Source organism: Triplophysa rosa, linkage group LG17 (genome assembly GCF_024868665.1).
Source record: "Triplophysa rosa linkage group LG17, Trosa_1v2, whole genome shotgun sequence".
Classification (NCBI taxonomy): domain Eukaryota; kingdom Metazoa; phylum Chordata; class Actinopteri; order Cypriniformes; family Nemacheilidae; genus Triplophysa; species Triplophysa rosa.
The window spans coordinates 11,076,633-11,098,755 of NC_079906.1; the positions used below are offsets into that span (position 1 = coordinate 11,076,633).

Genomic DNA, 22,123 nt, shown 5'->3' on the forward strand with positions numbered 1-22,123 from the left:
AAAAACATCTTAAAGGTTTATATTATGTGAAACACAACGCTATGCCATTAAAAATAATTTTGAGAGGAAAAGCAACAAAGGCAAATGGATCATTACTGTACTAGGTTTATTAAAACGCCCCCTGCTGGTCACAAAGTATTTGGTTAGAAAAGCAATTTTAAGGAGTAGTTCACCTTCAAAATGAAAATTCTGTCATCATTTACTCACCCTCTTGTCATTTCAAATCTGTATGACATTCTTTCTTCTGCAGAACACAAAAGAAGATATTTTGAAGAATGTTGTTAACAGCCCCCATTCACATGCATTGGTTACAATAGAAGTGAATGGGGGGCTGTGCTTTTCTGTTACCAACATTTTTCAAAATATCTTCTTTTGTGTCCATCAGAAGAAAGTCATAAAAGGTTTGAAATGACAAGAGGGAGAGTAAATGATGACAGAATTTTCATTTTGAAGTTGAACAACTCCTTCAACAGCATATCCAGTCTGCCTGAAATGAAATGAAATGACATGAAATCTTCCAAATATATGAGATAGAGAGTTGCGACAACAGAAGTTTACATTTTAAGAGCATCACGTGATTCATAGAGCCTTCAGATAGTTTCAGGAAGTTATGTTTTTTCTTTTCATTCTTTATTTCTTTAATTGTTTTATTCATTAAACGACTTGCATCTTAAAATGTGTTAAAAGTTTACCTCAGTTGGTCTGTTTAGCCGCAGCGCCATGCATTACTAGTAACTTCCGGGAACTAAGACTCCATGAACCTCCATTGTTGTGAAAAAACTGTTCCGGAGTCAACAGAGTTGACACGACTCTTTCTCTCGACGGTTCTGGTTAGTCGGGTCGTGTGCTATATTTTTATATCATTCTCCTGCCCTTATTATGAAAAAGTGCAAATTATTCAATTAACAAGCATTAGGGGGCAAGACTGTATATAAATTAAAGCACCAATGTACTGCCAGCTGAACAGAATGTAGTCTCTATGGACGAGGTGTTATGGGTAGAGTCAATGAAGAATACAGTTACCAACCGTACACATAAAAAGAAAAAACATATCATACCTCATTTGACAGATTTCTCTGTGTTTAACCTTAAATTAATGGACAGTGCATCTACATTTCATCTCCCACTTACCCAGGTAAGGGATGCAGGGGGTCATTTTGAGGGATCTGATGTACTCTCTCATGCGGTTGTAATTCTCCTCCTTTGACGTAAGGAAGTCCAGCTTCTCAAAGGTGGCCTTGTCCTTTCGACTGATCAACTGTTCCGAACGCAGATAAACAAACAGGAAACAAACAGTTCAGTTATTCAGCAGATTATCTGATTTGTGGACAAAAGAGAAAGTAAATAAAGCGTTTTTTGCCATATGTTGAATATTAAAATGCAACAGATAATATTGTGAGACTGATGAGTTCCCAGAACTACAAAATTACACTCCAGACATTCAAACATATGCTGTCGGCACAGGATATATTTTTCATTTATGGGAAGAACACAGTCACATGAAACAGATTCAGTATTTGGGCGGATTTATGAGTGCCATAAATGAAAACACTTCCATACAACAGCACATGTGCCTTTGAATACAATCATTTCACACAACGTGTGCATAATAGCCGTTAGGATTACACAACGCCTCATTAACCTAAGAATTCAACATTATCAAATGTTGCGTGCCATTTCTACACAGAAATTAAACATGCTGAATGGTTCACTTTCTAAAAGAAAATGTTAGCAAAAGTGTTTTTAGAGAACATTATTACCTCGACACTTGCAATCCTAACAATATAAGCAGCATGTTGCTGAGACAACAATGTGAACTGCTGTGTGTCCAGAAGTGATATTACAGTGTCTCTCCAGAGTACTGTTACTCTATGTGCTCAATAATGATGTGTTAACTCAGCATGTGCAGTGCCTCCTCTTCACACAATCTTCTTGTCTCGTGTGTCTCTGTGAGTTGCTTCAATTTCTGACCTGTGCTATTGGTTGTGATTTGCCAGTTTGACCATTATTCCTGAATTTGTTATTGTTAATTTGTTTTACAATTGGTTGACTACCATTTTGCAAGACATAAGTTACTCTGGTCCAGAAGCACTTCCTGTTTCAGTTTTTAACACTACTCAAGTGTTAGAACAAAAAACAAATAACAAAACATTTACAACTGAATCAAAATGTTAAATGAAAATCTTTAGGAATTAACAAATGTAAAATAAAAAAAAGAAAATAGGAAGTGCTTCTGGACCATGTGGGCGGTTGACAAATATACTGTTCAGTATATGTGTCCTATGGTGTGACATAACAAAAGTTTAGAAAACAAAAGGTAAATAATATATTATTTTATATAATTAATATTTATATTTCTAATATAAAAAGCGGTTTAAATTTATTGTTAAGTTTTTTCCTTAAAATGTTGCCCTAAAGTTATTTGTTAACTACCCATGTCTTGCCAAATTATCTATATTTAATAGGATAGTTAACACAAAAATAAAAATCCTGTCATCATTTACTCACTCTCACATGGTTCAAAACCTGTATATGACTCTTGGAAAGCAAAATAATATATTAAAGAAAAATGTCTCAGTAGTTTTATGTTCATACAACAGAAGTCAATGGGGGACTATGTTGTTTGGTTACCAAAGAAAGACATACAGTACAGGTTGGGAATAACGTGAAGGTGAATAAATGATGGAATTTCCATTTTTGTGTGAACTATCCCTTTAACATATTGTATTTCTCTAAAATGTCCTTTTTAATTAAAAATCTTCCGCATTTTTTTTTTATCCTGACATTGTTATTAGTGCTAATAAACAAAATATCTTATACGGCCTCTCTAATTTTTTTTAAAGTGTACATTTTCTGCTTCCCCAAGACATTGACTGTAATAATAATAATAATAATACATATTAGTGATATAAAAGCTTTTCTCAACATGACTTTCAAAAACATTCATTTTGCAACAGCTCGTTTTTGTCGGTTTCATACTTAAGCAATGCCGTAAGAAAGTGATAAGATTAAGTGACAGTTAACTGTCTCTCTGTGTCGTGTTTATTAATTTTTGGGCCAAAAATGTACCAGAAGAATTTAATAAGCCTCAACATGGACGCTTCTCCATCAGACTGGTAAACGCAAAGCCCGCACAGAGAAAGATGTATTTTTCAAACACATTCTAATTTATATCTCCAAGCAAGTGGTCGAGATTTTAGTTTATTTTAAAAAGCGCAGAGAAAATCAATGACAGGAGAGTTAGATAGCAACTTGGTGTGGAAATGAAAATATTATGACAAAGATTTGACAGACTACTGGGAGCTAAGGGAGTCTGCTTAATACTTAAAAGCAAAAACAAATTACAAAGCTACTGTAAATGATGAACAGGGTAAACTATAACAGCAGTGGTGTGTTTCAGTCAATGTGACTTCCATCTGTGTGTGTGTGTGTGTGTACAAACTTATTATTCATATTATTTATATACAAAGATGTTCCACTGACCTTTATCAATCAAAACCTCAAAACTCATTCCCATAGACACACATGCAGTGTTCTCACAGTGAGGGAGTCCCTTCAAACGCTTATGTCTTTATTTTATTGTACAGTAACGCACGATTGGCTTTGATTATAAAACGGAGCTCATGGAGTCCAGAAGTGACTGCCAGATCGCAGTTAAACCTTCCATACATCAGCAGCCGTAAATACAGCACGGCACTGAGCTCAGGGCCGCATTAGGAACAAGTTTCCACTTAGCTTGCGCATCGTCTAGGACGAGACTTTCAGCAGAAGAGAGCAATCCTTAGGCCTGTTATTGCCAATAGGTCCATTTGTCGTTCTTGTTTAAGTTAGAAAAGAAACGAGAGGAGAAATAGGGATTATTAGTGGTAAACAGAAGTAGGAAGAACAATGCGAGTAAAAGAAAATGAAAAGCGGGCTGCTGAGGAGATGGAAAATGTTGTATAGTGCAAAACGTGTAACACTGAGGGAATGTTGGGATACATACAAGAATCAATTGGCTCTTTGTCTTCTTGTCAGCAGAGCCTGTTTTCTCCTCTCATCTCTTTTCAACAGGCCTACAAACTCTTTTATTGCTTCTTCTTTCTTTTCTCACAACTTTTCTTCCATAAACGTTCCTTGTATATGTATTTGCAGTGGTCCCAAAATGGGTCTGGGTGCTTAAAGGAACAGTTCATCCGCTAACTATGAACATGGTCCTATAACATTTGACATCCAGAAAGTGTTCAGATATATTTTGTCTTCACTTTGAACACTGTTGCACTTCATATTCTGTATGTATAACCAATGAGATATCTTCAGTTTTTTATTTCCTGTATGATTTATTGCAACACACCAATAAACATGAAAGCCCAGAATACAGAGTAAGACATATTGTATATAGAATCTGACTGTTTCAAAACGTATACCAGACTGAGGGTCTCGTGGCACTCTTTTGATAACAGAAATTGCCATATGCCAACTTGCTATTGTAAACAAAAGCTTATGACAATTGGTCCACTGCTGTGGAACTGACATTGACGAGCTGCTCACTCTGTGTGTAAAAATTGAAATTATTTCAACTTGAAACAGCGTCTTAAAACCCTGGCCTATGTGAGAGACGCTGCATGCGGCGCGAGACGCAGGCATAACAGTTAAACACGTCCGTCTAGAGCGTGTTTACATAGAAAAACAATATAAAAGTAGTTCAACAGAATAGAAAAACGTCTTCTGTGTAAAATGCACAAAAAACAACACAAATTGGTTTATTTATATTTCGCAGAACTCAACACCTAAAAAAGCTTCTGACCTCTCAAACTCACTTGGGAATAGGCTTATTCCTTGCATAAATTATTTTCTGCATTAAGAAGACGAGCATTTAACAGTCCATGTATTACAAATTAAGCAATATCAATCATCAAAGCATTTAACGTTATCTTAATAAAAAAGTTGGTTCTCAACAGCACGGCAATGCATTGGGATTTTTTATTTGATTTATTCGCTACGGTTAATACTTCACAACTGCAAAAATAATGTCTTTATTCCACAGTATTCAGTGGTATTTTATTGAGAAAATAAAATATATATACATTTTTTTTACATATAATACATTTGCCAGGGCCCCTGCTGGTCTAGTGCCCTGGGCATGTGCCCAGTAGGCCCGTGCGTTAATCCATCCCTGCTTAAAACAGTCGCCACAGTAAACCAGCAAACACATGCAAGTGGCTTTTCATCATGAACCGATCAATAAATGAAATGTTCAAATCCACAATTGGGACTATGTTATACTTTAATGTTCACTTTTTCTTAACGCTCATACGCTCAAAATCCCTATTGATGGGAAAAGAAACCTCCTAAAACATAGCTGAGATATTAATAGTGTCTAATGAAAGTTAATTTCAGTTTAAAAGATAGATAGTGAAATGAATAGAGGGATTGTGCGGGCTCTTTTTATTCTGGACTAACTCTGTGCTAATGTATATGTGCAAAAACACCTGATGCAGCTGTCCAACTCTGTCTAACCTTCACTGCATAAATACAATAAACAAATAGGAATATTTGGATAGCCACTGGCACATGATGCCAATGAGCCTCCGTTATCCCATTCCTGAAGAACAGCCAGATCTAAGATAGTCATCATTCCTACCAGTCTCCTGAAACCTTCTCTGCAGATGAGAAAATTGTGTTGGGAAATGCTGGCATGTGGCACGCTTGACTTTTTAGCAAAACCCAATTTTCATCTTCATCTTCAAAGTTCATTTTATTAACTATACTTCAGCCAGTATATATACTTGTGTCAAGTATAGGTATACTAATATCAATGTACCAATAGTATATACTTGTAAATATACTGTTTCAATACTATTTGGGCAACTTTTTAGTTAAATAAAGTAAGTTTAACAGTAGTAAACTTTGAGTAAACAAAGTAGATGTTTACAGTAATGTTATTTGTTTGTACTTCAGTACAAGTGAACCTACAGTATAGGTACAGTATATACTTGCATCACATACACATTGAAGTATAGTCTCAGTAAACTACTNCACAGGATATATTTTTCATTTATGGGAAGAACACAGTCACATGAAACAGATTCAGTATTTGGGCGGATTTATGAGTGCCATAAATGAAAACACTTCCATACAACAGCACATGTGCCTTTGAATACAATCATTTCACACAACGTGTGCATAATAGCCGTTAGGATTACACAACGCCTCATTAACCTAAGAATTCAACATTATCAAATGTTGCGTGCCATTTCTACACAGAAATTAAACATGCTGAATGGTTCACTTTCTAAAAGAAAATGTTAGCAAAAGTGTTTTTAGAGAACATTATTACCTCGACACTTGCAATCCTAACAATATAAGCAGCATGTTGCTGAGACAACAATGTGAACTGCTGTGTGTCCAGAAGTGATATTACAGTGTCTCTCCAGAGTACTGTTACTCTATGTGCTCAATAATGATGTGTTAACTCAGCATGTGCAGTGCCTCCTCTTCACACAATCTTCTTGTCTCGTGTGTCTCTGTGAGTTGCTTCAATTTCTGACCTGTGCTATTGGTTGTGATTTGCCAGTTTGACCATTATTCCTGAATTTGTTATTGTTAATTTGTTTTACAATTGGTTGACTACCATTTTGCAAGACATAAGTTACTCTGGTCCAGAAGCACTTCCTGTTTCAGTTTTTAACACTACTCAAGTGTTAGAACAAAAAACAAATAACAAAACATTTACAACTGAATCAAAATGTTAAATGAAAATCTTTAGGATTTAACAAATGTGAAATAAAAAAAAGGAAATAGGAAGTGCTTCTGGACCATGTGGGTGGTTGACAAATATACTGTTGTTCAGTATATGTGTCCTATGGTGTGACATAACAAAAGTTTAGAAAACAAACGGTAAATAATATATTATTTTATATTATTAATATTTATATTTCTAATATAAAAAGCGGTTTAAATTTATTAAGTTTTTTCCTTAAAATGTTGCCCTAAAGTTATTTGTTAACTACCCATGTCTTGCCAAATTATCTATATTTAATAGGATAGTTAACACAAAAATAAAAATCCTGTCATCATTTACTCACTCTCACGTGGTTCAAAACCTGTATATGACTCTTGGAAAGCAAAATAATATATTAAAGAAAAATGTCTCAGTAGTTTTATGTTCATACAACAGAAGTCAATGGGGGACTATGTTGTTTGGTTACCAAAGAAAGACATACAGTACAGGTTGGGAATAACGTGAAGGTGAATAAATGATGGAATTTCCATTTTTGTGTGAACTATCCCTTTAACATATTGTATTTCTCTAAAATGTCCTTTTTAATTAAAAATCTTCCGCATTTTTTTTTTATCCTGACATTGTTATTAGTGCTAATAAACAAAATATCTTATACGGCCTCTCTAATTTTTTTTAAAGTGTACATTTTCTGCTTCCCCAAGACATTGACTGTAATAATAATAATAATAATACATATTAGTGATATAAAAGCTTTTCTCAACATGACTTTCAAAAACATTCATTTTGCAACAGCTCGTTTTTGTCGGTTTCATACTTAAGCAATGCCGTAAGAAAGTGATAAGATTAAGTGACAGTTAACTGTCTCTCTGTGTCGTGTTTATTAATTTTTGGGCCAAAAATGTACCAGATGAATTTAATAAGCCTCAACATGGACGCTTCTCCATCAGACTGGTAAACGCAAAGCCCGCACAGAGAAAGATGTATTTTTCAAACACATTCTAATTTATATCTCCAAGCAAGTGGTCGAGATTTTAGTTTATTTTAAAAAGCGCAGAGAAAATCAATGACAGGAGAGTTAGATAGCAACTTGGTGTGGAAATGAAAATATTATGACAAAGATTTGACAGACTACTGGGAGCTAAGGGAGTCTGCTTAATACTTAAAAGCAAAAACAAATTACAAAGCTACTGTAAATGATGAACAGGGTAAACTATAACAGCAGTGGTGTGTTTCAGTCAATGTGACTTCCATCTGTGTGTGTGTGTGTGTGTACAAACTTATTATTCATATTATTTATATACAAAGATGTAACCCACTGACCTTCATCAATCAAAACTCATTCCCATAGACACACATGCAGTGTTCTCACAGTGAGGGAGTCCCTTCAAACGCTTATGTCTTTATTTTATTGTACAGTAACGCACGATTGGCTTTGATTATAAAACGGAGCTCATGGAGTCCAGAAGTGACTGCCAGATCGCAGTTAAACCTTCCATACATCAGCAGCCGTAAATACAGCACGGCACTGAGCTCAGGGCCGCATTAGGAACAAGTCTCCACTTAGCTTGCGCTTCGTCTAGGACGAGACTTTCAGCAGAAGAGAGCAATCCTTAGGCCTGTTATTGCCAATAGGTCCATTTGTCGTTCTTGTTTAAGTTAGAAAAGAAACGAGCGGAGAAATAGGGATTATTAGTGGTAAACAGAAGTAGGAAGAACAATGCGAGTAAAAGAAAATGAAAAGCGGGCTGCTGAGGAGATGGAAAATGTTGTATAGTGCAAAACGTGTAACACTGAGGGAATGTTGGGATACATACAAGAATCAATTGGCTCTTTGTCTTCTTGTCAGCAGAGCCTGTTTTCTCCTCTCATCTCTTTTCAACAGGCCTCCAAACTCTTTTATTGCTTCTTCTTTCTTTTCTCACAACTTTTCTTCCATAAACGTTCCTTGTATATGTACTTGCAGTGGTCCCAAAATGGGTCTGGGTGCTTAAAGGAACAGTTCATCCGCTAACTATGAACATGGTCCTCTAACATTTGACATTCAGAAAGTGTTCAGATATATTTTGTCTTCACTTTGAACACGGTTGCACTTCATATTCTGTATGTATAACCAATGAGATATCTTCAGTTTTTTATTTCCTGTATGATTTATTGCAACACACCAATAAACATGAAAGCCCAGAATACAGAGTAAGACATATTGTATATAGAATCTGACTGTTTCAAAACGTATACCAGACTGAGGGTCTCGTGGCACTCTTTTGATAACAGAAATTGCCATATGCCAACTTGCTATTGTAAACAAAAGCTTATGACAATTGGTCCACTGCTGTGGAACTGACATTGACGAGCTGCTCACTCTGTGTGTAAAAATTGAAATTATTTCAACTTGAAACAGCGTCTTAAAACCCTGGCCTATGTGAGAGACGCTGCATGCGGCGCGAGACGCAGGCATAACAGTTAAACACGTCCGTCTAGAGCGTGTTTACATAGAAAAACAATATAAAAGTAGTTCAACAGAATAGAAAAACGTCTTCTGTGTAAAATGCACAAAAAACAACACAAATTGGTTTATTTATATTTCGCAGAACTCAACACCTAAAAAAGCTTCTGACCTCTCAAACTCACTTGGGAATAGGCTTATTCCTTGCATAAATTATTTTCTGCATTAAGAAGACGAGCATTTAACAGTCCATGTATTACAAATTAAGCAATATCAATCATCAAAGCATTTAACGTTATCTTAATAAAAAAGTTGGTTCTCAACAGCACGGCAATGCATTGGGATTTTTTATTTGATTTATTCGCTACGGTTAATACTTCACAACTGCAAAAATAATGTCTTTATTCCACAGTATTCAGTGGTATTTTATTGAGAAAATAAAATATATATACATTTTTTTTACATATAATACATTTGCCAGGGCCCCTGCTGGTCTAGTGCCCTGGGCATGTGCCCAGTAGGCCCGTGCGTTAATCCATCCCTGCTTAAAACAGTCGCCACAGTAAACCAGCAAACACATGCAAGTGGCTTTTCATCATGAACCGATCAATAAATGAAATGTTCAAATCCACAATTGGGACTATGTTATACTTTAATGTTCACTTTTTCTTAACGCTCATACGCTCAAAATCCCTATTGATGGGAAAAGAAACCTCCTAAAACATAGCTGAGATATTAATAGTGTCTAATGAAAGTTAATTTCAGTTTAAAAGATAGATAGTGAAATGAATAGAGGGATTGTGCGGGCTCTTTTTATTCTGGACTAACTCTGTGCTAATGTATATGTGCAAAAACACCTGATGCAGCTGTCCAACTCTGTCTAACCTTCACTGCATAAATACAATAAACAAATAGGAATATTTGGATAGCCACTGGCACATGATGCCAATGAGCCTCCGTTATCCCATTCCTGAAGAACAGCCAGATCTAAGATAGTCATCATTCCTACCAGTCTCCTGAAACCTTCTCTGCAGATGAGAAAATTGTGTTGGGAAATGCTGGCATGTGGCACGCTTGACTTTTTAGCAAAACCCAATTTTCATCTTCATCTTCAAAGTTCATTTTATTAACTATACTTCAGCCAGTATATATACTTGTGTCAAGTATAGGTATACTAATATCAATGTACCAATAGTATATACTTGTAAATATACTGTTTCAATACTATTTGGGCAACTTTTTAGTTAAATAAAGTAAGTTTAACAGTAGTAAACTTTGAGTAAACAAAGTAGATGTTTACAGTAATGTTATTTGTTTGTACTTCAGTACAAGTGAACCTACAGTATAGGTACAGTATATACTTGCATCACATACACATTGAAGTATAGTCTCAGTAAACTACTGCAAGTATACTTAAATGATAATAAATGATCTTAACATCATACTTCTAGTTTACTTCTAGTTTATTTACAGTATATATTTTTAAACAATACCTTATTCATTTTGAAATATACCTTATATGTAAACTCTTGTTTGTAAACTATGTGAAAAAAATATTCAATAGGTGACTCAAATAAACAGTAAACACAACTACCTAGAATATACTTCTACAATCTTTTGATTGAAATATAAAAAGTATACTGTAAAAAATTATTCAGCAGTTTAGTTGTTTCCACTTCATTTTCTTAAAATGACTCAACTTGCAGTTTCTGAATTTGTTCATACAACTTAATATCTTAAGTTTTTACTGTCTCAACTAGTTTGTAAGTTGACTTGACAAGAGTATTTGTCGCCTCGACTTAAAAACACAGGTTGAGTCAATTCAGTAGCAATCACGTTCGCGTTCTCAGCATTTACCGCGAGATCTTGTGCAGCACGAAGCTGACTGAAGATGTTCGTAGGCCATAACAAATAACGTAGGTTGTATAACAAAATGTCTGATGTTTTTTGTCCTTTACATTTTTTTTATTTTAAGGGCAACACTTTACAATAAAGTCATTTTATTGAAAAAGTGTGTTTTTATTTCTTTAGCTAAATTTGCTTGTTAGTAAAATAAGCTACTTTAAGTTGAATGAACTTAATTTTTAGTACAGACAACTTGAAAAAGTAAGTTTACGATTTTCAACTAAACATTGAATGTTGAAAATAATTAAGTAAATGAAACTTAACTGAGTCAAAGCAAAACGATAACAAAAAAATGTAAGTTGAGTGAACAATTTTTTTACAATGAATAGGAGTACAAGTACATACCAAATACACTTAGACTTTTCGGTTAGTATAAGTATAAACAAGTGTCATTTTTAGGTACAGTTCTGATAAGTACATACAGTAAATAGTAGACAAAAAAGAAGTACACGTTACTTTTTTTTAGTTTAAAATAAGTATACTAATAGCACACTTGAAAATATCCTTTTTTGTAAGAGATGGCATTATGGGATGCAGAACACTAAAGTAGTATGGCATAACCTTAATATTTCTCTTTCACTAGGAATACTGTATATTAGGTGTGCATTTTTTTCACAAGGTTTCTGCATTTCTGATTTTCTGTGCGTAAACCAAAAAAAAACACTCTTTAAAGTGACTTATTGTTTTTAGGTATAAAATAGGAGTTATAATATGCTTTATCAATAAATTACATTGATGAATTTGAATAAACTAATTTGGTCTTTAATACAATAAAATCTCTACAATTATTTAATTGTCAAAAATCATTGTCAAAATACCCTTTCTTGAAAAAGCCATATCCATGGCGTAAGAGTTAAGCTTGTGGTATCAGACAAACGGCCCTGCCACAATGGCTTACAAAATAAAATGCTCATTCTTTTTCCATCTTTTCTCAATTTGGAGAAGTGCTGTGGCAAAATGCAGAATTTTGGCAGCTGGCAGCGCCGCGCATCCCAGATCATTAAGTTTAGTGAGTCTAAACTCCCACCACGGAGATCTCTTATTGAAATTAGCACGGGATTATAAACCTGCCAGATCTGAAATCCCCTTTGCCTTAAAATCACATTTACTACCCTGCACTGAATGTCCTTGGAACAATATATGTTTACACCCTCTATTTAATAACATGCCTCTCAAAGTCATGATCACGTGAAGGATGAAAAATGAAGAGGTTCTCTTGGACGCTATTCTGAAGGCATGTGATCTTTCTTCAAGATGACCTCTAGGTTTGCTCCGAAGAAAACAATGAGGATCAGATAATAAGTCAGATAGCTAATAAATTATTCAATTTCTCTGGCGCTCTGATAGATATATCAGGAGAAAGGTGGATTCAGTTTACAAATCAATGCGTGAAAGCACACGAGGCTGAAAAAATGGTTTCCACCATTGCAAATGAGAGCAATGTGATATACTGAGGTAAAAACAACTGGGAAGGAAAGAAGTATTATGATATTTTAGCTCATGAAACTGCATTGAAATTTCATACAAGGGAGAAATTATTTTGGAAAAATGCATTGTCCACCACAACCGAGGCTGTGTAAAATAAACTGGTGCATAACAGATTGTCAATGTACATTATTTATAATAAACCAAAAAACAAACTCAGATTAAGATGATGTAATGGCAAACAACCAAAGTCCAATGCAGATAAAAGAGAAACAATATTAGCAGATATATCCAAATTCTCACTGTAGCAAGTTTTGTTAGTGGCGCTATACACTTCAGCCCTTTTCATCCGGAAAAAAGCCTAAGAGGTTTTTTTAGACCTCAAAGTGTGGTAATGCAAACACTTTTAAACACTTTAAATAGATTTAAAGCTTTGGCTATAGTAAACACGATCTTGGAAGAAGCTCTTTCTAAATTTTCCAAGTGACTTAAATGTTCAGAAATGGGATCAAACGGTTCATTTTTTCACTCTCCTAATGCATTCAGACTGCTGTGCTCTCTGTAAATAAGATCAACGGAAATCCAAGAGCACGGAGGCTCTCTAGAGAAATAAATACAAACACAGCACTGCCGGCTAAATCACACAGCAGCAAACAGCTACCACTCGGTGGTTAAACACAACAATTCCCCTATGAACAGATTATTAAAGAGATTTTTCTCTGCCTAAAAAACAACCGAAAACCCATTTAGTCTGTGTTGTAGAATCTTTGATACTCTAAATCTACATTACAGAAAATGTGCAAAAAAATAATCAGGTATGAGGTCAAATCTAAGAATGCAAGCTATCCTTTAATAAAGCACGAAAACAAAACAAAAACCAGGTAGCTATATTAGTCTTTTGTAAACAAATGCAATCTAATCAATAATAACTTACCGCCCAGGTTTTACTCAGTCTGAAAATGGGAGCACTCTGAAGAGCAGAGACCACCGACACCAGCGAATGCAGGTTATTCAACTCCAGCAGTTTCTATCAACAATAAGGACAAACCGCTTTAATGCACATATGTGTACAACTTGTGAATGTGCAATAGATTCTACCGGCACAGATTTGTGAGGCTGCTCAAGCATTTAGTCTTCATAACAACCAGGATTCACTTAATAAATAGATTATGAATTTCCATTTATTAGTGATACTCGTCTAATACAGTCCAAATACAAAGAAGCCGGTTCATCAGATGTTCATGGATTCAATGATACTGCAATTAGGCTATACAACTCAATCAATCATATAAATTGTAAGTCTCTGTCTGACAACAACTATTTCATGGTTTTGTGATCTTTCCATCAACTATGACAAAAAATAATTGGTTCAGAAATCAACTCCACTTTCATCTATTCTTCCACTCTGATTTCCAGCCAGATGATGTCATGCTTTTGTCAACGTTTGACCTCTGTATAGCACCATGTACCACTTGTCATGGGCCCATAACATGGGCCTGTTGACTCACTCATGTGTGTCTGCCGGTAGCAGGGTGTGCTGGGTAAAGTGCTGCGATTTTCAAACTTGGCAGGCAGGGTGAGTGTTCAACCACATAGAGTCATTCAGCAGGTTTTCCTGTGTTACGGTGCATTTAGCTTCAGGAGAGCTTGCAGACTGATTGAATTCACAGGAGTGTGTGGGTGAGAAGATTTTAATACTGTCAGGATTATTCATAAATATTCAGTGTGTGTGTATCAAATCAACAACAAAGGTATTTTTATATAATTAGATTAGAACTTTTTATGGGTTAAGCAAAACATCACATTTTATCAGGATGGAAAAATACTGTAATTTTTATTAGACTTATTCAAAAATGTATTTTGATTTGGAAATCAAAAGCAGTTTTGTACATAGAAAATAAATGGTTTCGATTCTCCTTTTTAAATACATATTTTTGGTCCGTTACAAAAACCATGCTGCTTTTTGTGCTGACTTACAGCTTTTACAAGACAGATGGAAAGTCAAATAAAATGTGTGAAAAAATACTTGGTTAACGAGAAAAGCACTTACGTTAGACTGACATTTACATGAGAAAATGGTAAAACAATAATAATATTATATTTCATAATTGGTTTCACAATGCTTGATTGTTCCAAAAGAAACTGAAAAAATAATGATTGTTTAAACTATTTCACATGCACTCCCCTATATGCTATTGGTTTGCGATGACATCATTATTAATGGTCATTGTTAAAGGAAAATTATTGTTGCCCATCAAAGCTTGCATGTTTAATGTCTTGCTTGCATTTCTATTAACACCAGTTAAAGTAAAGGCAAGGCCAAATGCAATTACGAAAGCATTAAGCCTAATGAAATTCAGATGTGAATATGAAAATGAATAAACGTTTTCCTGATTTCAATAAAACACACAGGGTCAGTTGTATGTCAGATGCTATGGCAACACAAACAAAGCACAAAGCACCAGCAATAACGCTAAAATGTCTCACCTTTGCAATTTTGATGAAGTGTCCCAAAATTTCTGCTCGTATTTTGAGTGTCTGAGCTGTTAAAATCTCCCTCACTGCCCAGAAACTCACCTGAGAGAAGAACATTTTAAAAGTTTGAAGTAACATTAGACCCGTAACACACAAGCAGCAAGCCCACAGTACAAAAGCTATAGTACCTTTGTGAAGACAGAACATTGAAGTGTACACATTCTGTCATTTACATGTTGCCAGCCAACAAAAGGTAATTCCTGACAAATACAAACTTACTCAGCATAGACTTGCTGTATAAAAATGAAGGAAATAAAAAAGGAAATGTGTTGTAAGAAAAAATTGTGGTCTCTTTTGTGGAAACGGAAAGCATTAAGACACAGTGACGCAAGATCTACATGGTGGCAAAGCACAAAATCAACATATTTCAAAACCCTGAAGCAAGAAAATGTAAAGAGGTCAAAATCAAACCAAATCAAAATATAATTAAATGTGGTTTGAGCCCAGTATAAACAGATGGAGTAAAACTCTACCCAGTGGAAAGATCCAGAACATCCGCTTGGTTTAAACCAATACAAGCAAATAGTCTTTAATCAGGATGCAAATTTTCACAAAAATGCAAAAGCTAAAGAAAATGCGACTGGATGTTGAGGAATAAGGAATTTTCTAGTCGGGCAAGATTAAAAGCAAGTGAAATGGCAAGTGTAATTGCAGATCTCAAATAGCCTTTTATATTAACATACCAAGACATTTAAGCTTTGCCAAACTAAAATTCCATGTAAATAAAAATCATGTTCATTTCCACTGGATAATGCCCCTATTCAACGGCTATTTCTAGGCATATTTTCAGAAATGGGGATAAAGAAAGTGCTGTGCATTTACAGGAAAAGCGTGTGAACGGATAATTTGTCAGGTCATGTGTGTATAGAAGTCAGTAATGACCTGTGAAAAATACAAACAGACAATTGCCAGGACAACACAAACAGGAACAAAACGCATAAAAACCATTAACAAATTTTTTGTAGCATTACAGAAGACGGAGTAGGTAAATAAGACAAAAAACTGTTGACACGTCTGTTTCACTGCATAACTATAATATCCAAGGAGGCAGCCATATTTCATTTGTGCCCTCCATCAGCAACAAATGCACACCTATGACACTAATGCACTCGGATGAGCTAAATTTATAGAAATTGGAACCCGAGGTTACACTATCTACACTATACTAATGTAGATAAAAATGAACGGAAGTACTGTGTGCCCGTGTCTGGATCATACGGTGACGCTCCACGGTGTTTTTTTCTTTCAGTATAATGAGATCTATTCATCTGTATTACTTGATTCAATTTGTTGCATTGACTTTCAAACTCAAGAGGTGAAGTCTTAAGGAAACTATGAAATTGAATTTGACAATCTTTCCACAGAAACGTTAACCTCCTCCCCCCAAGAAGATCTCTCTTCAATTCCTGTCACAAGTAATGGTGTGAGGGCTGGGCTATCAGAGATCTGTTTAATACAAAGGCAGTTGTAATAAAAGCCAGGATTTAAAGGGATGAAAATTCTGTCATCATTTACTCACCTTCGAGTTGTTCCAAATCTGTATCATTTTCTTTGTTCTGATGAACACAGAGAAAGATATATGGAAGAATGCTTGTAACCAGACAGATTTTGCCCCCCACTGATTACCATAGTAGGAAAAAATACTTTATCATTTTTTTTTGTTATGGTTGAACACAAAAGAAGACATTTTGAAGAACGTAGGGCAGCAAACAGATCTTAGGCACTTTTGACTACCATTGTATTTTTTCCTACTATGGGAGTCAATGGGGGGCAAAATCTGTCTGGTTTTAAGCATTCTTCCAAATATCTTTTTTTGTGTTCATAAGAACAAAGAAATGAATACAGATTTGGAACAACTCGAAGGGTGAGTAAATGATGACAGAATTTTCATTATTTCATCATTGAGTGAATTATGCCTTTAAAGTTAACAGCTTCAAATACTTGCTGACTGCAATGCCTAATAGTCTAAATAACAAAAACCAAGGACATTTTGACCCTCAACTAACCAAATAGGCTACAAAATGTCCTGCCCACAGGTTATTAACACTAACTGGTATTTAGGCTTGTAATAAATGCAGTTTTAATGCAGTTGTTAAAGATCTTACCTGGTTGAATCTCCTCGTAAAGGCCACAACATTGGGTGAAAGGCTGTGCTTCTCCTTTTTGTTCCATCCACAGCTTGCCAGCTCCTACATAAAAAAAATGATTTTGGTTATGTTTACTGATATTAAAGACAATAAATGCTTGATGACATACCTGTAAAGCAGATTAAACATTTCCATTACATACCCCGACATACTGTACATTCATTTAAAAGAAAACGTGAAATTTTCAATTTTACTCGTTTGTTTTGTATAAATCCACCAGCGTTGTGCAAGCTTAACAGTGTGTTACAGTGAGGGAAATAAGTATTTGATCCCCTGCTGATTTTGTAAGTTTGCCTACTTACAAACAAATGAAGGGTCTATAATTTTTATGGTGGGTTTATTTTAACTGATAGACACAGAATATTAAAAAGAATCAGGGGAAAAAAATGTTATATAAAGGTTATAAATTGATTTGCATTTCAGTCAGTGAAATAAGTATTTGATCCCCTACCAACTAGCAAGAATTCTGGCTCCACAGATTGGTTATGTGCCTATATGGACCACAGATTAGTCCTGTCACTTTAAGAAAGTACTCCTAAATCAGCTTGTTATGTATATAAAAGATGCCTGCCAACAGAATCTGTATCTTCCAGTTCAACCTCTCCACCACCATGGTCCAGACCAAATAGGTTTTAAAGGATGTCAGCGACAAGATTGGAGACCTGCACAAACCTTGAATAGGCTACAGACAGAAGCTTGGTGAGAAGGAGACAACTGTTGGTGTGATTATTTGGAAATAGAAGATATACAAAATAACTATCAAATGCCCTTGTTCTGGAGCTCCCTGCAATATTTCCCCAATGGGGTAAAGATGATCATGAGAAATGTTAAAGATCAGCCCAGAACTACACGGAAGAAACCTGTTAATGATTTCAAGACAGTTGGGAACACAGTTAGCAAGCAAAACATTGGTAACACATTGGTAACACGCTATGCCACAGTAGACTGAAATCCTGAAGCACCCGCAAGGTCCTCCTGCCCAAGAAGGCCCGCCTGGCTCGTCTTAAGTTTGACAATGAACATCAAAATGATTCAGAAAAGGCTTTGGCGAAAGTGCTGGCACTGCTGTGAGACCAAAATGGACTCCTGTGTTTGGAGGGAGAGAAATGCTGACTATGAGCCCAAGAACATCATGTCTACAGAGAAGCACAGTGTTGGAAACATTCTGCTTTAGGGCTTTTTCTCTGCTACAGGTATACAGGATGACTTCACCGCATTGAGGGGCTGAGGGACGGGCCCATGTACCGTAAAATCTTGGACGAGAACCTCCTCCCCTTAACTAGGTCACTGAAGATGGGTCATGGATGAGCCTTTAACATGACAAAGACGCAAAACATATTGCCAAGACAACCAAATAGTGGCTTAAGGAGAAGCACATTAAATGTCCTAGCCAGTCTCTAGACCCTAGTCCTATAGAACCTCTGTGAAGGAGGCTAAAACTCCAATTTGCTGAGCGACAGCCAAGAAACCTTAAAGATTGACAGAGGAGTGGACTAAATGTATCCGGACACATGTGCAAACCTGGTGACCAACTATCAGAAATGTCTGACCTCTGTGCTTGCCAACAAGGGTTTCTCCACAAAGTACAAAGTTATGTTTTGCTTGGGGATCAAATACTTATTTCACTGACTGAAATGCAAATCAATTTATAACCTTTATATAACATTTTTTTCCCCTGATTTTTTTTAATATTCTGTGTCTATCAGTTAAAATAAACCCACCATAAAAATTATAGGCCCTTCATTTGTTTGTAAGTAGGCAAACTTACAAAATCAGCAGGGGATCAAATACTTATTTCCCTCACTGTATATACTGTAAAAGATGCACTGTAAGGTCGTTTAGACATTGTGTTGTGTGAGATACGCTCAAAAAAATTAAAATAATATCCATGTTCAAGAGAAGATGACATTTAGAATTTGACACATCTGTCTGTTTCCTTCACCTCATTGACACTTGAGAGGGTTCAAAGCCTTCTCAGGTTCACACAAGCTATGGATCTTAAAGCTTTTACAGCATCGTTCAGACACATGGAAACTTTTGAGGGCATTTCTGTTTCCACATGGGCTCGGAAAGTGGAGTTTCCACGTGAATGTGCAGCTCAGTGGGTGTACACTTACCAAAATATTTTAGGTCTGTTTGCTAAGTCATCATTTTGAGCCGCACATTTTCTTGGACTCAAGTCAATGTTACAGTTCAACCACTTTGACAAAGTAAGGGCTCTTGTTTGTGGATAGCTGATACAAGACTTGCATTGTTTCAGGGCGGGACGTTTTAATTTAAAAAAAGTTATACTAGTATATTTTTATAGGCCTAACTGTACATCAAGCCCTTGTCTCTCAAAGGAAATAAAAAATCATATAAAGGGACACTGCCCTGTCATTTTCCTCAAACAGCATTGAAGTTCACCCATTCACACTCATGTTATTCAAGATCTTTCTTCTGTGGAAGACAAAAGAAGATATTTTGAGAAATGTCTCAGTGGTTTTGTGTTCATACAATGGAAATCAACGGGGACCAGTGTTGTTCGGGTACCAACATTCTTCAAAATATCTTCTTTTGTGTTCTGCAGATCAAAGTCATGCAGGTTTGGAATGACACGAGAGTGAATAAATGATCAAATAATTTCCATTTTTAGGTGAACTATCCATTTGTTTAAGACCTACATCTGAAATCTATTCATTCAAATGTCCGTGTCAACTTCAAGAACATCTTCTTTTAGAAATCCACAAAATTTTTGAAGCACACTATTGAAATACTGATGAATGAATGTATGTGGTCAAAACCAAAACGTTCCTATATATTCATGTTCCACAGACGAGTGAAACTTACAGGCGTCTCAACAATAACAAAACCACTTCATTGTCAAAGATGTCAGGGTTGGAAAAACTGATTGCAATGAATGGGACCTGAATTAGTGGCTGGGGAGGTCAAACTCAGCGTTTTTAAAATTAGCTCTTTTCCAGCGGGACTGTACTGTAGCCAAATGAATTCAATGTGTTTCAAACGGCTGCCGTCTTGAAAAAGCCCCTTCAGAGGAGGTTCACTACAGTGGAAGTTTGATATATTTTCACAAAATCAATGAACCAAGTAATTTATGTGTGTAGACAGTAGACAACACTCCAATGCAAACATGTCAACAGAAATGGGAGGAAAGTATTTATCTTGTTCTATGCACATAAAATGATTTTTCCTGAACACCGTTTTAAACCACTCAAAAAAGGACTTCAGCAATAAAAACACTTGGAGTACAGGCAGATAAAAATGACAGCATTGAAGCTGTGGAGAAAAGTCTTTGTCACTTGTGACTGATTGGTCTCCGGGGGAAAGAAGGATGGAAATACTGCATTCCCGTTTCTTACACCCAATCCAAGCCCAGATTAATGCTTTGAAACAGTAAAGGCCTTGCTATAACACTTCATGCAATGTAAAGAATGTATCCTCAAATTTAGATTCATTTTATACTGAAAAATAACACCAGCTGTCATTAAACAGAACATCACACCGAAAAACTCAATAACCTATTTGGAGATGCAGAGGACAGTAAACTAACATTCACAGTTATGATTAAGGTAGCCCTTTTAATTTTTAGAAAACTAATCAGGTGGTCTTGATTAGAAAATATGTTCATGATAATTGCATTATACGCATGTATTTGTTCAACTTTACAGTGTAAAAGCTGGCAGTAAATTGTGATTCTTCTCCGTTCTTGTACTGTTTAATTTATACAGTGCAAAAGTGTATTTTTAAAGGAAAAGTTCACCCAAAAATTTAAATCATGTCATTATTTACTCACTCGCAGGCAATCCAAACCAGTACAGACTTTCTTTCTTGTTATGTCATGATGGTCGGCACAAGTGTGTCAGAATTTACAGAATTTACCAAATCTGACATCTATTATTTATTTTTGTGTTTCGCTGAAAGAAGGTAATACAGGTTAAAAAGGGCATTCCCTTACGATGAAAGAACTTTCATTTCTTTTAAAGGAATGAAAAATGAAAATTACGTGTTTATGACTGAACACAAGCCGAAAACATTATTCTGCCTCTTCCTTGCATTGTAATGGCATTGGATACCCCATTTCTCCACAAGGTTAATAAATGTCCTTTGAAGCCAAACAACAATTAATCGTGGTTAATTGCATCCAGAATAGACGTTTGTACTGTGCATATTCCCTAAACTTTTTACTATTCATAAAAACAGAGTTCATAAAAATACACGCATGCATATATTTAAGAAAAAAAGAAAAAAAAACATTTATATATAATTTAATTTATTGTTAAATATAAATAAATACATGTAACTGTTTCCTAAATATGTATGTATGTGTATGTAAATGTGTTTTTCTAAATACAAAATTATTATGCCCAGTACACAGACATATATTATGTAAACACAAACTCTCCACAGTTTCAACCATCCAGACCGTTTTAAATGAATGGTAATTCCATTTGCTCATGTCTCTGAAAAAAGACACAGATTCATACCAAGGTCAACATAATGGGAACAGAATATTCCAGACTTAAGCGTTTTGAGGACTTGCGTAGGACCCATTGCCAAACATATTGCCAGGCAATTCTCTGCAGAAGCATTACACCATTGCCCGGCAGCCTGGAGAACCCAGAGAAAGCCAAGCTAATATTTCTTCGAGATGAAACTGGGACACTGTTTTCTCACCCTACAAATTATTTAACATCATCTTGTAAAAATTATTGTTCAAGATTTTCGTGGATGTGGATTTATGGATAGAACATTTCTATTCTCTTCCTTTAGATATTTCAATTTCTATAATGCTTTATACATACCTTTTAGAATTGCATGGGGCTTTTGTCATCTGTGGACTATACAGCTGATGTACACATGAAAACGAACTAAAATGCTCATGTAGTGTACATTTTACATTTACGCATTTGGCAGACGCTTTTATCATTGCATTGTATTGTACAT

The 22,123-nt window shown here is 35.4% G+C and overlaps 1 protein-coding gene across 1 annotated transcript in view; it reads right to left on the bottom strand.

The window, feature by feature from the left end:
• The window catches only part of ralgps1 (Ral GEF with PH domain and SH3 binding motif 1), a 112,977-nt gene that overhangs the window by 77,949 nt on the left and 12,905 nt on the right, over positions 1 to 22,123 (bottom strand). The window contains exons 6-9 of the mRNA XM_057356152.1: positions 17,138 to 17,221; positions 14,985 to 15,074; positions 13,432 to 13,524; positions 1,132 to 1,258 (exon numbers count right to left, since the gene is read on the bottom strand). Coding sequence (XP_057212135.1) covers positions 1,132 to 1,258; positions 13,432 to 13,524; positions 14,985 to 15,074; positions 17,138 to 17,221 — 394 coding nt within the window. The remainder of the gene's footprint in view (positions 1 to 1,131; positions 1,259 to 13,431; positions 13,525 to 14,984; positions 15,075 to 17,137; positions 17,222 to 22,123) is intronic.